The sequence below is a fragment of the Oncorhynchus mykiss genome, chromosome 28 (genome assembly GCF_057628025.1).
Source record: "Oncorhynchus mykiss isolate SJ-2025 chromosome 28, ASM5762802v1, whole genome shotgun sequence".
NCBI lineage: Eukaryota > Metazoa > Chordata > Actinopteri > Salmoniformes > Salmonidae > Oncorhynchus > Oncorhynchus mykiss.
In genome coordinates this window covers 36839421-36856446 of record NC_143049.1, presented here as the reverse complement: position 1 = coordinate 36856446, position 17026 = coordinate 36839421, and the positions used below count along the sequence as shown (strand labels likewise).

At 42.2% G+C, this 17026-nt stretch overlaps 1 protein-coding gene across 2 annotated transcripts in view; it reads left to right on the top strand.

The window, feature by feature from the left end:
* Nucleotides 1-17026, top strand: part of LOC110509091 (nuclear receptor-binding protein 2) — a 54232-nt gene that overhangs the window by 28975 nt on the left and 8231 nt on the right. For both annotated transcript variants that reach the window (XM_036966073.2, XM_090225222.1), the window contains exons 4-11: nt 54-143; nt 630-670; nt 1772-1866; nt 3225-3248; nt 3488-3571; nt 7184-7239; nt 11565-11660; nt 15630-15762. In XM_036966073.2, coding sequence (XP_036821968.1) covers nt 54-143; nt 630-670; nt 1772-1866; nt 3225-3248; nt 3488-3571; nt 7184-7239; nt 11565-11660; nt 15630-15762 — 619 coding nt within the window. The remainder of the gene's footprint in view (nt 1-53; nt 144-629; nt 671-1771; nt 1867-3224; nt 3249-3487; nt 3572-7183; nt 7240-11564; nt 11661-15629; nt 15763-17026) is intronic.

Here is a 17026-nt window from a genome sequence, read left to right as displayed (position 1 = left end):
GATGCCCCTCCCCCTTTCATTCATTATATCTCCATGCCTATCTCCGAACTCAGGTGATCTTCATCACAGAGTACATGTCATCAGGCAGTCTCAAGCAGTTCTTAAAGAAAACAAAGAAAAACCACAAGACCATGAATGTCAAGGTGAGTCCATTCCATAGAGAATGATAGAGGCCTCTAATGACCAAAAGACTGAGGGCTTCCACCATTTTAAAGTAGTCAAGTGGGTGGGTAATTCCTATGGGTAGCCTGACTGGCGTTAACCATGCTGTCAGATCTATCATCTCTATGGACCATTCCCACTCGTCTTCCTCCTCCCTCATCAAACCTCAACTGGGAATAGCGCCATCTAGTGTTTGGCTTTAAAACTACCACAACTTATAGGATTTAGAACGTTTCTCGTAGTCACTTATCCTGTATTTGTCTCTGGACGCATTCCAGACCACCCGCAAAGCAGTCGCGCTGCACATACTAACCCGATTCAAATGCTCTGCAGCAGGGCATCAGATTGCACCAGTAGGTTAAACACTTATCCAGACGGTGTGAGATTTTGTAGACGGCCACTGTTTTTGTATCTATTTAAGTCATTCAGTAAAACTGTTTCTCTGCTTGCATGTGGTCGGTTTTTAGGCATGGAAGCGATGGTGCACTCAGATTCTGTCAGCTCTGAGGTAAGAAACCCAGCACCATTCAACCTGTCACTCAAAACTCACCAAAATGATGTCCTTCCCCACCCCCACTGGGCAAATGTGTAACACAAAATCGGTCCCTTTTTTGGTTGATTTTCTACCAATGTGAATTTTGCTTGAAATAAACCAACAGTCAAATTGTGGTTCAAATCTAGTTAAAATTACGTTGACTTTAAAAACAATTTCAACCAAAAGTTCAACTACAATTCAGATGACAGTGATAGAATATTGGTTTTGTATATTTTGTGTGAACTCTATTTATTCAGTGATATATCTAAAGGATAGTGGTGGAAAAAGTACCCATTTGTCATGCTTGAGTAAAAGTAAAGACACCTTAATAGAAAATGACTCAAAAGTGAAAGTCATCCAGTAAAATCCTACTTAAGTAAAAAAATAAAAAAGTATTTGGTTTTAAATATACTTAAGTGTAAATAATTTCAATTTCCTTATTATGCAAACCAGATGTTTTTTTTTTAAATGTACTGTTAGCCAGGGGCACACTCCAACACTCATACATCATTTTCAAACAAAACATTTATTAAGTGAGTCCACCAGATCAGATGCAGTAGGGATGACCAGGGATTTTCTCTTTAAGTAAATTAGACCATTTTCCTGTCCAGCTAAGCATTCAAAGGGAAATTGTATGGGGTAAAAAAAGTACATTATTTTCCTCAGGAATGTAGTGAAGTAAAAGTAGTCAAAAATATCAAAAGTACAGATAGATACCTGAAGCTACTTAAGTAAAAATACTTTAAAGTACTTAAGTACTTTACACCACATGGTAACAAGAGGAAAAAAAGAAGATGGCGGCTCCACACAGCAGTATCCCAGCAGGTTTGGGGAGAATCTGACTGCCATGTTTCTTAAATTGGATTATATTTAACTACTATAAATGAGCAACTTTAACATCGAGCTGAACGATGTGAAACTGCTTCTCCTGTAGAAGATTTATGAAGTAGATTATACACAGCACATGACAAGACATAATATCTTACTGACATTTGATTTTAACACAGGACAGAAATCACACGCACGCAAAAAAGGTTAGTTTTTTTTAATACGAATGCGAATTTATATCCTTAGTTATCTGCATTCCTGCCACCCGCCCATAGTCCATGGTAACTTGACGTGTGACACCATCTTTATCCAGCACAACGGACTCATCAAGATCGGCTCGGGTATGTGGTCTACAGGGCAAGGAGGGGGGGAAGAGAGTACCAGTACTCCACCATTTTCCCTGACGCTAGTTGGATTTAAATCATAGGAAATGCTATGCTTTTAAAACCGTCAGAGGTAGTGCACAAGTGGACATTTGCAGGGAAAAGATTGGAGAATTACAACGCGGATGTTTATCTAATCACCAAAAAACAAAGAACAATGGTAATAAGAGACGGCTGTTACCGATGTACCCCTCTAACAGACCTACAGTGATATCACATTCTATTAAGTTGAATGGGGATTACAGTACCAGTCAAAAGTTTGGATACCTACTCGTTCAAGGGTTTTTCTTTTTTTACTGTTTTCTACATTGTAGAATAATAGTGAAGACATCAAAACCTATAAAATAACACATATGGAATCATGTAGTATCCCAAAAAAAAGTGTTCAACAAATCAAAACATATTTTCGATTCTTCAAAGTAGCCACCCTTTGGCTCATCAGACCAAAGGACAGATTTCCACCAGTCTGTCCATTGCTCCTGTTTCTTGGCCCAAACAAGTCTCCTCTTATTGGTGTCCTTTTGGTAGTAGTTTCTTTGCAGCAGTTCGACCAGTCTCCTCTAAACAGTTGATGTTGAAACGTGTCTTGAACTCTGAAGCATTTATTTGGTATTTGGGCTGCAATTTCTGAAGCTGGCAACTAATGAACTTATCCTCTGCAGCAGAGGTAACTCTGGGTCTTTCTTTCCTGTGGTCAGTCCTCATGAGAGCCTACTTCAACAGGGTGCTTGTTGAGTTTTGCGACTGCACTTGAAGAAACTTTCAAAGTTCCTGAAGTAAAGTATTGATGGACTGTCGTTTCTCTGCTTATTTGAGCTGTTCTTTCTCTGTTTATTTAAAATGTTCTTGCCATAATATGGACTTGGTGTTTTACCAAGTTGGTCTGTCTTCTGTATACCACCACTACCTTGTCACAACACAACTGATTGGCTCAAATACATTAAGAAGGAAAGATATTCCACAAACTAACTAATTGAAATGCATTCCAGGTGACTACCTCATGAAGCTGGTTTAGAGAATGCCAAGAGTGTGCAAAGCTGTCAAAGGCAAAAGGTGGCTGGATACTTTAAAGAATCTTGTAAAAAATATAATTTGACTTTTTTTTTTTGGTTACTAGATTATTTCATAGTTTTGATGTCTTTGCTATTATTCTACGTTGTAAAAAAAATTAAGAAAAATCCCTGAATGAGTAGGTGTGTCCAAACTTTTAACTGGTACTGTATATAATTGAATAAATACCTAACTTTTCCTCAGTTTTTCCTCTTGGGGCATGATCATTTGTTTGAATTCTCAGTGTCTTTCTGTTTTGTTTACAGTGTGGCATAGGCTGTTTGTCAATGGTAAGAATCCTATTTGTCACTGTTGTTTTTTTTCCCCCTTCTAGTCTACAATCCACTACTAATTTAGGAACTAAGTTCTGTTGTGGTTTATGTTCTCAAGACTGCCCTTCACTTGGTCAAAAAAAAAACTATTTTTTAGATAACCTGTTGAAGAGTAATTGTGAATATAATCTATTTTCGAGAGCGTGAACGAGATGGAGACTTGTTTTTTTACTCTGGTCTGTTCGTCCCTTTCCTAGTTTTCCCAGAGGCGATCTACGGAAATGTGCAGCATCATCGGGATGATGAAACGAACCAGCACTATTTTGCTCCTGAATACGGCTGTAAGTGTCTATCTCCCATCTTTCTTACTCTCCCTTTAACTCCATCTACTCCTCATGCATTTGATGTAGCTCTTATTTTGGCCCGTGTGTATAAACAATACTCCACCACCTATTCTGCCTTTCTCTTATGATCATTTAGTTAACTTTAATAACAAATTAAGGGTAACCATTGATGCTATAGCTCCAGTAAAGTTGAAAAGGGCCACATCCAAAAGGAGAGCCCCTTGGAGTGAGAAATAATAAATGAAAGAGAAATTGCAGAAAGGCAGAGCGGAAGTAGAGAAAGGCAGTTGCAGGTCCGTTATGATATTCTGAGAGAGCAACTTGACATATATAACGAGGCAATTATGAATGCCAGACGGGCTCATTTTTCTAACATGATCACTATTAATCAGAGTAATTTGAGTGCCCTTCTCCACCATTGATGGCCTGATATATCCTACCCATGCAAACCTATGTGACCTTTCCTCCACATCTAAATGTGAGTTTGCAGCATATTTCAGAGAGAAGATACCCAGCCTAATGTTGGTTATCAGTAAAGCAAGACCTGATGAGAAGGCACTATGGATTTATTTCCCCTGGTTGACACAGACATGCTCAGGAAAGTGATATCACAACTTAAGCCTTCTCGATCCTATCCTCAACACCTTCAAAACAGTTTTTAATAGTGTATCTGAAGAACTGCAAGCTATTGTTAACCACTCCCTGTTCATAGCAGTGTTTAGTGCAGTGGGGAGAGTGCCTATGTTAAAAACCGTTCTGAAGAAAAGTAATCTGTTCTGAACCAAAATATTAGCCCTACATTCAACAATTTCAACGAGTTACAGTTCATATAAGGAAATCGGTCAATTGAAATAAATTAATTAGGCCCTAATCATTGGATTTCACATGGGGCACAGCCATGGGTGGGCCTGGGAGAGCATAGGCCCACCCACTTGGGAGCCAGAACCAGCCAATCCGAATGAGTTTTTCCCCACAAAAGGGCTTTATTACAGACGGATATACTCCTCAGTTTCATCAGCTGTCTGGGTGACTGGTCTCAGTCGATCTCACAGGCATCGGAACGCAGAGCTTTCAAAACATGAGTCACTTCCGGATTGGATTTTTCTCAGGCTTTCGCCGGCAATATCAGTTCTGTTACACTCACAGACAATATTTTTACAGTTTTGGAAACTTTAGAGTGTTTTCTATCCTAAGCTGTCAATTATATGCATATTCTAGCATCTTGTCCTGACAAAATATTGTAAGGCCTGCCAAACTGCCAAATTCTCTAAAACAACATTGGAGGCGGCTTATAGTAGAGAAATTAACATTCTCTGTCCATAACTCTGGTGGACATTCCTGCAGTCAACATGCCAATTGAATGCTCCCTCAACTTGCGACATCTGTGGTGTTGTGAGGTCCTTTTATTTTCCCTAGCACAAGGTTCACCTGTGTAACGATCATGCTGTTTAATCAGCTTCTTGAAATGCCACACCTGTTAGGTGTATGGATTATCTTGACAAAGGAGAAATGCTTGCTAACAGGGATGGAAATGAATGTGCACAATTTGAGAAATAAGCTTTTTGAGTGCAAGGAACATTTCTGGGATTTTTTATTTCAGCTCATGAAACATGGGACCAACACTTAATTTTTTTATTTAACCTTTATTTATCTAGGCAAGTCAGTTAAGAAAAAAATCTTATTTTTCTTACACTGGCCAATCCCAGACAACACTGGACCAATTGTGATACAGCCTGGATATAAACTTGCATGTTGCGTTTTATTTTTGTTCAGTATAGATTCTAACGCTCTTAGCAATTTTCAGCCAATCTCCAACCTTCCATTATTAAGCAAACATCTGGAGAAATTGGTGCTCAAACAGCAGTGTCAACTTTAAAAAAAACAAAAAAAAGTTTACAATTCCCATCTGGTTTTAATGCCCACCACAGCACAGAGACCCGCCTTAGTTAAAGTGGTCAATTATCTTTTAGAGCCATCAGACGCCAAACAGCTCTCTGTCCTTGTACGCTTCGATTTAAGTGCTGCATTTGACACTGTTGACCATGATGTCCTTCTGGGCAGACTGTGGAGACGTGTGTTGGCCTCTCCGGTCCAGTTCTAAATTGGTTTAGAACTGGGTTTTTTTTGTCACCCTTGGTGAACATAACTCAGAGAAAATACATTCCACAAGGTTCTATTTCCGGTACTGAGTCCGGTGCTGTTCAGTTAATATATGTTAACCCTTGGCAGCGTTATCAGAAAGCACAGCATTGATTTTCAGTGCTACGCATATGTAACACAACTTTACATTTCTGTGTCACCAGAGGATTTTAGCTCCATGGATAAATTATTAGGCTGTATTGGTGATTGTAAATAATTGGGTGGCTCACAACTTCCTCCGGCTACATTAAGACAAGACCGAGGTACTTATTGTTGGAGCCAAAGCACAGAGGGAGAATCTAGCAACACATTATAATTCACGGGCAAGAAAGATAAAAATCCAGGTGAAAAACCTAGGTGTTATTTTACATTCTGAGCTAAATTTCGAATCACATTTTAGGAATGTGACAGCTTTTTACCACCTGAGGAACATTGCCAATGTGCATCTGTTTCTCTCAGGCTGACAGAGACTCATCCATGCTTTTATTACAAGCAGGCTTGACTACTACTGTAATGCTTTCCTGTCTGGTCTACCCAAGAATGCCATTGGTCAACTGCAAAACATACAGAATGCTGCAACACGGGTACTGACCAAGACCAGACGGAGAGCACAGAACCTGAGGGGACCAAGAGGCATGGAGAGGCATGGAGAGGCAGCCTTTAGTTACTATGCCTTTAGTTACTATGCCTACAGCCCTCTGCCAGAGAACCTGAGGAGACCAAGAGGCATGGAGAGGCAGCCTTTAGTTACTATGCCTCCAGCCCTCTGCCAGAGAACCTGAGGAGACCAAGAGGCATGGAGAGGCAGCCTTTAGTTACTATGCCCCCAGCCTTTAGTTACTATTCCCCCAGCCTTTAGTTACTATGCCCCCAGCCTTTAGTTACTATGCCCCCAGCCCTCTGCCAGAGAACCTGAGGAGACCAAGAGGCATGGAGAGGCAGCCTTTAGTTACTATGCCCCCAGCCCTCTGCCAGAGAACCTGAGGAGACCAAGAGGCATGGAGAGGCAGCCTTTAGTTACTATGCCCCCAGCCCTCTGCCAGAGAACCTGAGGGGGGGGTTGAAACTGTGGACATATTTAAAAGAGATCTTAAAACACACCTCTTTAGCTTTGCTTTTCCTTAGGGTACTTTTTAGTCTTTCAGTTTGTATTATTTGATTTGTTTCATCATCTATGCTTGTGTAGTAAATATTTCAGTTTATTTTTCCCTGTGAAGGGCATCGCGTTGGATTCCATGTCTGAAATGTGCTATATAAAAATAAAGCTTGATTTGATATGTTATATTTTATATGCTTTGTTTTGTAAATACTTTTTGTGTGTAGTGTACATTGAGCTGTCTTCAAATTTGTGTAATTCAGACAAAGGGGTCTCTAAAATAACCTTTTCTCTTTCCTTCTCCCCTTGTCTCTGTCTCACACGCTCTGTGTCTGTCTCTGTCACTGTCTCTCTTCTACACTATTCTGGTTTAGTGGCTGAGGATGTTTGCTCTATTGACATCTTCGCCTTTGGCATATGTACCCTGGAGGTAAGATAAAACAACCCGGGGTGAAGTTTCCCCCTGGGTACAGATAAAACAACCCGGGGTGAAGTTTCCCCCTGGGTACAGATAAAACAACCCGGGGTGAAGTTTCCCCCTGGGTACAGATTTAGGATCAGCGTCTAGGGTGAACTTCACTCTACGCCAACACAAAACACTTTCTCTTGCAGTGATCCCAATAATAAACAACCAGATACCCTTTAAATACACTACATGACCAAAAGTATGTGGACACCTGCTCGTCATCGAACATCTCGTTCCAAAATCGCGGGTATTTATGGAGTTGGTTCATGCTTTTGCTGCTATAACAGCCTCCACTCTTCTGGGAAGGCTTTCCACTAGATGTTGGTACATTGCTGCTATAACAGCTTCCACTCTTCTGGGAAGGCTTTCCACTAGATGTTGGAACATTGCTGCTATAACAGCCTCCACTCTTCTGGGAAGGCTTTCCACTAGATGTTGGAACATTGCTGCTATAACAGCTTCCACTCTTCTGGGAAGGCTTTCCACTAGATGTTGGAACATTGCTGCTATAACAGCCTCCACTCTTCTGGGAAGGCTTTCCACTAGATGTTGGAACATTGCTGCTATAACAGCTTCCACTCTTCTGGGAAGGCTTTCCACTAGGTGTTGGAACATTGCTGCTATAACAGCTTCCACTCTTCTGGGAAGGCTTTCCACTAGATGTTGGAACATTGCTGCTATAACAGCCTCCACTCTTCTGGGAAGGCTTTCCACTAGATGTTGGAACATTGCTGCTATAACAGCTTCCACTCTTCTGGGAAGGCTTTCCACTAGATGTTGGAACATTGCTGCTATAGCAGCTTCCACTCTTCTGGGAAGGCTTTCCACTAGATGTTGGAACATTGCTGCTATAACAGCCTCCACTCTTCTGGGAAGGCTTTCCACTAGATGTTGGAACATTGCTGCTATAACAGCTTCCACTCTTCTGGGAAGGCTTTCCACTAGATGTTGGAACATTGCTGCTATAACAGCCTCCACTCTTCTGGGAAGGCTTTCCACTAGATGTTGGAACATTGCTGCTATAACAGCCTCCACTCTTCTGGGAAGGCTTTCCACTAGATGCTGGAACATTGCTGCTATAACAGCTTCCACTCTTCTGGGAAGGCTTTCCACTAGATGTTGGAACATTGCTGCTATAACAGCTTCCACTCTTCTGGGAAGGCTTTCCACTAGATGTTGGAACATTGCTGCTATAACAGCTTCCACTCTTCTGGGAAGGCTTTCCACTAGATGTTGGAACATTGCTGCTATAACAGCCTCCACTCTTCTGGGAAGGCTTTCCACTAGATGTTGGAACATTGTTGCTATAACAGCTTCCACTCTTCTGGGAAGGTTTTCCACTAGATGTTGGAACATTGCTGCTATAACAGCTTCCACTCTTCTGGGAAGGCTTTCCACTAGATGTTGGAACATTGCTGCTATAACAGCCTCCACTCTTCTGGGAAGGCTTTCCACTAGATGTTGGAACATTGCTGCTATAACAGCCTCCACTCGTCTGGGAAGGCTTTCCACTAGATGTTGGAACATTGCTGCTATAACAGCTTCCACTCTTCTGGGAAGGCTTTCCACTAGATGTTGGAACATTGCTGCTATAACAGCCTCCACTCTTCTGGGAAGGCTTTCCACTAGATGTTGGAACATTGCTGCTATAACAGCTTCCACTCTTCTGGGAAGGCTTTCCACTAGATGTTGGAACATTGCTGCTATAACAACCTCCACTCTTCTGGGAAGGCTTTCCACTAGATGTTGGAACATTGCTGCGGGGACTTGCTTCCATTCAACCACAAGATAATTGGTGGTGTTGGTCGATTTAGGCCTGGCTCGCAGTCGGCGTTCCAATTCAACCCAAAGGTGTTCAATGGGGTTGAGTCAAGTTCTCCCACACCAATCTGGACAAACTACTTCAACATTTTTTTTTTTTTTATTTTTTTTTTTTAAATTCAGCCCAATTTCGTGACTACGGTCTTGTCTCATCGCTGCAACCCCCCCCCCCAACGGGCTCGAGAGGCGAAGGTTGAGTCATGCGTCCTGAGAAAGATGCCGCGCCCTGAGAAAGATGCCGCGCTTCTTACCACAGCCGATTAGAAATTGTAATGTATTTTTGTAGCTGTCTATTTACCAGCACAAACTGACGCTGGCACTAAGACCGCACTCAAGCAGCTGTATAAGGCAATAAGCAAACAGAAAAATGCTCATCCAGAAGTGGTGCTCCTAGTGGCCAGGGATTTTAATGCAGGCAAACTTAAATCTGTTTTACCTCATTTATACCAGCATGTAACATGTGCAACCAGAGGAAAAAAACTCTAGACCACCTTTTACTCCACACACAGACACCAACAAAGCTCTCCCTTCCCCTCCATTTGGAAAATCTGACCATAATTCTATCCTCCTGATTCAGGCATATGAGCAAAAACTAAAGCAGGAAGTACCGGTGATTCGCTCAATACGGAAGTGGTCAGATGATGCGGATGCTATACTACAGGACTGTTTTGCTAGCACAGACTGGAATATGTTCTGCAATCCATCCAATGGCATTGAGGAGTATACCACCTCAGTCACTGGATTCAATAGGTGTATTGACGACGTCGTCCCCTCAGTGACCGTACGTACATATCCCAACTAGAAGCCATGGATTACAGGCAACAACCACACTGAGCTAAAGGCTAGAGCTACTGCTTTCACGGATTGGGATACTAATCAGGACGCTTATAAGAAGTCCCACTATGCCCTCCGACGAACCATCAAACAGGCAAAGCGTCAATAGAGGACTAAGATTGGATCCTACTATACCGGCTCTGACGCTCATCGACGGGGCAGGGCTTGCAAACGATTACGGACTACAAAGGGAAACCCAGCTGCGAGCTGCCAGTGATGCGAGCCTACCAGATGGACTAAATGCCTTTTTTATGCTCGCTTCGAGGCAAACAACACTGAAACATGCATGAGAGCACCAGCTGTTCCAGACAACTGTGTGATCACGCTCTCCGTAGCTGATGTAAGACCTTTAAACAGGTCAACATTCAGATGGATTACCAGGACGTGTTTTCAGAGCATGGGTGGATCAACTGGCAAGTGTCTTCACTGACATTTTCAACCTCTTCCTGACTGAGTCTGTAATACCTATGTTTCAAGCAGACCACCGTAGTCCCTGTGTCCAAGAAAGCGAAGGTATCCTGCCTAAATGACTAACGCTCTGTAGCATTCACGTCTGTAGCCATGAAGTTTGAATGGCTTTGAATGGCTCATGTTAACACCATCATCCCAGAAATCCTAGACCCACTGCAATTCGCATACCGCCCCAACAGATCCACAGATGACGCAATCTCAATTGCACTTCACACTGCCCTTTCCCATCTGGATAAAAGGAACACCTATGTGAGAATGCTGTTCATTGACTACAGCTCAGCGTTCAACACCATAGTGCCCACAAAGCTAATCATTAAGCTCAGGACACTGGGACTAAACGCCTCCCTCTGCAACTGGATCCGGGACTTCCTGACGGGCTGCCCCCAGGTGGTAAAAGTAGGCAACAACACATCTGCAACGATGATCCTCAACATGGGGGCCACTCAGGGGTGCGTCCTGAGTCCCCTCCTGTACTCCCTGTTCACCCACAACTGTGTGGCCACGCACGACTCCAACGCCATCAAGTTTGCTGGCGACACAACAGTGGTAGGCCTGATCACCGACAATGTTGAGACAGCCTATAGCGAGGAGGTCAGAGAGCTGGCAGTGTGGTGTCAGGACAACAAGCTCCTATGGCGGTGCCACGTTGAAAGTCACTGAGCTCTTCCGTAAGGCCATTCTACTGCCAATGTTTAACCATGGAGATTGCATGGCTGTGTGCTCGATTCTATACACCTGTCAGCAACGGTTGTGGCTGAAATAGCTGAATCCACAAATTTGAGGGGTGTCCACATTTTGTGTGTGTGTGTGTGTGTCACAGATGTTAATTGAAACCCATATTTCTGTTATGTTCAATAGACACGAAACAGGAAAAAACATTCTGATGTTTTACCTGAACTCGTCTGATAAGCCATTCTCATTTTCCGACTAAAAATGTTTCCTTTTTTTTTGCTGCCTACTGACGCATAATATTAATCACAAATGCAAAATAAGGGTTGTGTTCATTAGCTACCAAATGGAAGAAAACAGACTGATAGAGGGAGGGACAATCTAGCCTTGGTCATGATAATAAGACCCGCCCATTTTAGCTTTCTGTTTTACCGTTGTGTTGTCCTAATTAACACGACCCAGCACATTTTGGTTTTTGTCCTCCCCAACTTTAGATGGCAGTGTTGGAGATCCAGGCCAACGGGGACACTGTGGTATCCAAAGAGGCTATAACCAACGCCGCCCAGTCTTTAGAGGACCCGCTCATAAAGGCAAGTTGCACAGGAGTAGTGGGCATACCTGGCGTGCCTAAAGTTAGGCATTTTCCACAGGGCAAAACCTGGTTGCTTTTCATATTAGTTATTTAATGACTTCATATTTACACCTGAATCATATTTACACAAGCGCCATGCTCTACCTACTGAGCCACATGGGGACCATATACTGGTTGTATACCAGTGGAGGCTGCTGAGGGGAGGTCGGCTCGTAATAAAGGCTGACATGGAGTGTAATTGCTGGAATGGAGTGAATATAATGGAATCAAACACATGAAAACAACGTGTTTGATTCCATTCCATTTACTCCATTCCGGCCATTATTATGAGCCGCCCACCCCTCAGAAGCGTCCACTGTTGAATACTGCTTGAATAAAAAGGTTTTTTTTGTTAATGGATTTTTCTGGTTGTTAAAAAGACATTAACAACACGTCTAAAAAGACGCCAACAAAACGTATACAACCGGTGTGACCAGATAAAAAACAATAATGACATCATCTCAACCAGAAAGCATCATTAAGGTGCCATGTGCCAAATTTGACCTGCTGGGTTAGTGCTACATTAGCTGGTATATTCTCTTCAACTTTGCAACGCTCACTTATTTCAGCAGTTGAACGCGCACAACATAGCCTCGGTAAAAATGGTTTGCTTCCACCAGGATGCCAGCATTATCTCAAAAGTAAACTTAAGAAGACACACTGCCGTAATGCAGTGGTGTGCAATGACTTTAACCCCTGGGTGTTCATTCGGGAAAAATTGGGACTAATAACCAATAATGATGGAGTATTAGAATCTCCTATTATACAACTCCTAGGGATTAATTGTACCGTAGTGGTAAATGTGTGAAGGAAAGTTGGCAGCTGCTACCATACTATAATACATTGAGTCAAACTGTCGGTTTATCATCTTCGTCAGTCACTGAAAGCCACGGTTCTCTCTAATTCCCATGACACATTTCTTCCTTCCTACCAAGTGTTTGTAGTAACTCGGTGAAAGATGACAGGCCGTTTTTATTTAAGCACATTGTAGGAAAGATGTCAGCAGCCGTAATGCTATGTGTAACGTTACACGACACCTTTTTTTCTATCACCAGAGGCTATGGCTCCTTCTAATTACCCAGTTCCTTCTAAATACCCAGTTCCTTCTAAATACCCAGTTCCTTCTAAATACCCAGTTCCTTCTAAATACCCAGTTCCTTCTAAATACCCAGTTCCTTCTAAATACCCAGTTCCTTCTAATTACCCAGTTCCTTCTAATTACCCAGTTCCTTCTAAATACCCAGTTCCTTCTAAATACCCAGTTCCTTCTAAATACCCAGTTCCTTCTAAATACCCAGTTCCTTCTAATTACCCAGTTCCTTCTAAATACCCAGTTCCTTCTAAATACCCAGTTCCTTCTAAATACCCAGTTCCTTCTAAATACCCAGTTCCTTCTAATTACCCAGTTCCTTCTAAATACCCAGTTCCTTCTAAATACCCAGTTCCTTCTAAATACCCAGTTCCTTCTAAATACCCAGTTCCTTCTAAATACCCAGTTCCTTCTAAATACCCAGTTCCTTCTAATTACCCAGTTCCTTCTAAATACCCAGTTCCTTCTAAATACCCAGTTCCTTCTAAATACCCAGTTCCTTCTAAATACTCAGTTCATTCTAATTACCCAGTTCCTTCTAATTACCCAGTTCCTTCTAAATACCCAGTTCCTCTGTAAAAACTCACGTACAATTTTATTAAAGCTCAAACAAAGTTTATTCACCCAAAGGGTCAGACAGCTGAACAGACAAAGACATATACACACAAATACTGGTATTTAATCCTTTCTCCTATGCCGAGTCTCCTCCTTACACATCTGAACAGCCAATACATCTCTGTTGCTAGACATAACTTTAGTGATATCTGTTGTACCTCACTACATCTGACCTGATTTCTGTCCAAATTCCTTACTACTCCCTAACTCACGGCTGTCCTGTTGACTTGTACCAGACGGTGGCCATTTTCCTTCCCACAGGATCCCTAATGTCTAACAGTGACATGAATAAGGATATTTAATATTTTCAAGTTTAGAAGTCAGAACCCATCAACACTAAATCACACCATGGCCTCGTCTAGTAGTAGTGTTACCGCCCCTGGACCACGTAAGAAGGCAGCAGTTCGATCCGTGTTCCACTGCTCACTTTCTTTTCCTGTCCTCTCCCCATCTACATATCAATCAATAAAGCATGGAAATGCATTAAATATATAGATATATTACACACAGTATAGTGCATTCGGAAAGCGTTATTCTAAAAATTGATTTAAATTGGGGGGGGGGGGGTTACCGTCAATCTACACACAATGACCAAGCAAAAACAGATTTTGATTTTTTTTGTTTCTAATTGATTAAAAATAAGAAACGGAAATATCACTTACATAAGTATTCAGACCCTTTACTCAGGACTTTGTTGAAGCACCTTTGGCAGCGATTAAAGCCTCAAATCTTCTTGGGTATGACACTACAAGCTTGGCACACCTGTATTTGGAGTTTCTCCCATTCTTCTCTGCAGATCCTCCCAAACTCTGTCAGGTTTGAGGGGGGCGCGTTGCTGCACAGCTATTGTCAGGTCTCTCCAGAGATGTTAGATCGTATGCAAGTCCAGACTCTGGCTGGGCCACTCAAGGATATTCAGAGACTTGTCCTGAAGCCACTCCTGCGTTGTCTTGGCTGTGTGCTTAGGGTCGTTGTCCTGCTAGACTGGGGTGAAGGATCACCTTCCGAGGTCCTGAGCGCTCTGGAGCAGGTTTTCAATAAGGATTTCTCTGTACTTCGCTCTGTTCATCTTTCCCCTCGATCCCGACTAGTCTCCCAGCCCCTGCCGCTGAAAAACATCCCCAAAGCATGATGCTGCCACCACCATGCTTCACCGTTGGGATGGTGCCAGGTTTCCTCCAGACATGACACTTGGCATTCAGGCCAAAGAGTATATCTTGGTTTCATCAGACCAGAGAATCTTGTTTCTCATGGTCAGCGGGTATTTAGGTGCCTTTTGGCAAACTCCAAGCTGGCTGTGATGTGCCATTTTTTACTGAGGAGTGGCTTCTGTCTGGCCACTCTACCATAAAGACCTGATTTGGTGGAGTGCTACAGAGATGGTTGTCCTTCTGGAAGATTCTTCCATCTCCACAGAGGAATTCTGCAGCTTTGTCAGAGTGACCATCGGGTTCTTGGTCACCTCCCTGACCAAGGCCCTTCTGCCCTTATTGCTCAGTTTGGCTGGGCGCCCAGCTCTGGGAAGAGTCTTGGTGGTTCTAAACTTCTTCCATTTAAGAATGATGGAGGCTACTGTGTTCTTGGATCTTCGATGCTGCAGAAGTGTTTTGGTACGCTTCCCCCAGACCTATGCCTTGACACAATCCTGTCTCGGAGCTCTACAGACAACTGCTTCGACCTCATGGCTTGGTTTTTGCGCTGACATGCACTGTCAGGTGTGTGCCTTTCCAAATCATGTCCAATCAATTGAGTTTACAACGGGTGGACTCCAATCAAGTTGTCGAAACATCTCATGGATGCTCAATAGAAACAGAATGCACATGAGCTCAATTTCGAGTCTCCGAGCAAAGGGTTTGAATACTTATGTAAAGGTATTTTAGTTTTTATAAATGTGATTTTTTTTTTAACACCTGTTTTTGCTTTGTCATTATAGGGTATTGTGTTGTCATTATGGGGTATTGTGTTGTCATTATGGGGTATTGTGTTGTCATTATGGGGTATTGTGTTGTCATTATGGGGTATTGTGTGTAGATTGAGGGGAAAACATTTATTCAATCAATTTTAAAAATAAGGCTGTAACGTAGCAAAATGTAGAAAAAGTGAAGGGGTCTGAATACATTTCAGAATGCACTGTGTATTTAAAAATCACCACGTTCCACCCACAATTCCACCCATGGTAGTAGTAACTCTCCATGCACCTCCCTTTTCCCTCGTCTGTTGCAGGAGTTCACCCAGTCGTGTGTACGCATGGATGCCAAGAAGAGACCCACGGCCCATGACCTGCTGTTTCACAGGGTCCTGTTTGAGGTGCACTCTCTTAAACTGCTGGCTGCCCACTGCTTTATCAACTATCAGTGTGAGTAATGTCACATCAGAGGTACATTTAGATTCTTGACACAATTGGTCAGAAAACATCCCCTTTTTTGCCGTTTGCCCCCATACTGAAAGTTTAATGCAAATGTGACCATCTCTTTTCAGTCTTATTTTCCAAAATTCAAATTGTATTATTATTATTTTTTACATTGGATAAAAGTACAGACTCAGCGCTTCAAAATGGCATATCATACACTGTAGTTGAAAGAAACATGGGGGAGTAATGCTGCTTTAAAAAATTGTAATATTTTCACAAAATGTATTCTTTAACCAAATTGCCAAAATGGATTCTCTGAACATTATCTCACCAAGTTAGGCAAACCATTAACACTATGACATTTAAAAATATTTTTTAAATATTTTTTTTAATTTTTAATTTGATTGAATATTCGAAACATACAATATACTTGCAGTGAAGCCGCTCAATAACTACATCATACCAGTCATCCAACAGATTCCCATTCAGAGAGACACACAGAAGCATCCAGGGTCAATGCCCTGCTCAAGGGGGCATGTTGACCGATCTACCACCAGGCCAAAAAACGTGAACACGAAGCCTCCAAGATCCCCCCCCCCCCCCCACACACACACACACAGTTCCCCAATAGCTGTCCCTCAACCATTCGAGAACCCTCCCAAAGTCCCCCCCCCCCCCGCAATAAAAAATAAAATAAATGTTTTAATTAATTCCATTCCCCACCCCCAAGAACCCCCCACCAAGAGAACTAAAGAGAAAAAAGGAAAAGACAGGAGAAAACAGCTAGCGTCCCACCTGGCCAACATCCAGTGAGATTGCAGAGCGCCAAATTCAAATACAGAAATACTCATGATAAAAATTCAGAAAAGATACAACTATTTTACATAGGTTTAAAGATTAACTTCTTGTGAATCCAACTAAATAGAGATGAAATGTATCACTTACCTTTTGAGCTTCATATGGTTGCACTCAGAAGATTCATTTATTCAATAAATGTTCCTTTTGTTTGATAAAGTCTCTCTTTATATCCGAAAACCTCAGTTTTGTTCATAGTTTTCTTCAGTAATCCACGGGCTCAAACGCAGTCACAACAGGCAGACAAAAAAATCCAAATTGTATCTGTAAAGTTCATAGAAACATGTCAAACGATGTTTATATTCAATCCTCAGGTTGTTTTTAGCCTAAATAATCGATAATATTTCAACCGGACAAAACGTCATCAATATAAAAGGTAAACAAGAAAGGCACTCTCTCGGTTGTGCGCATGAAA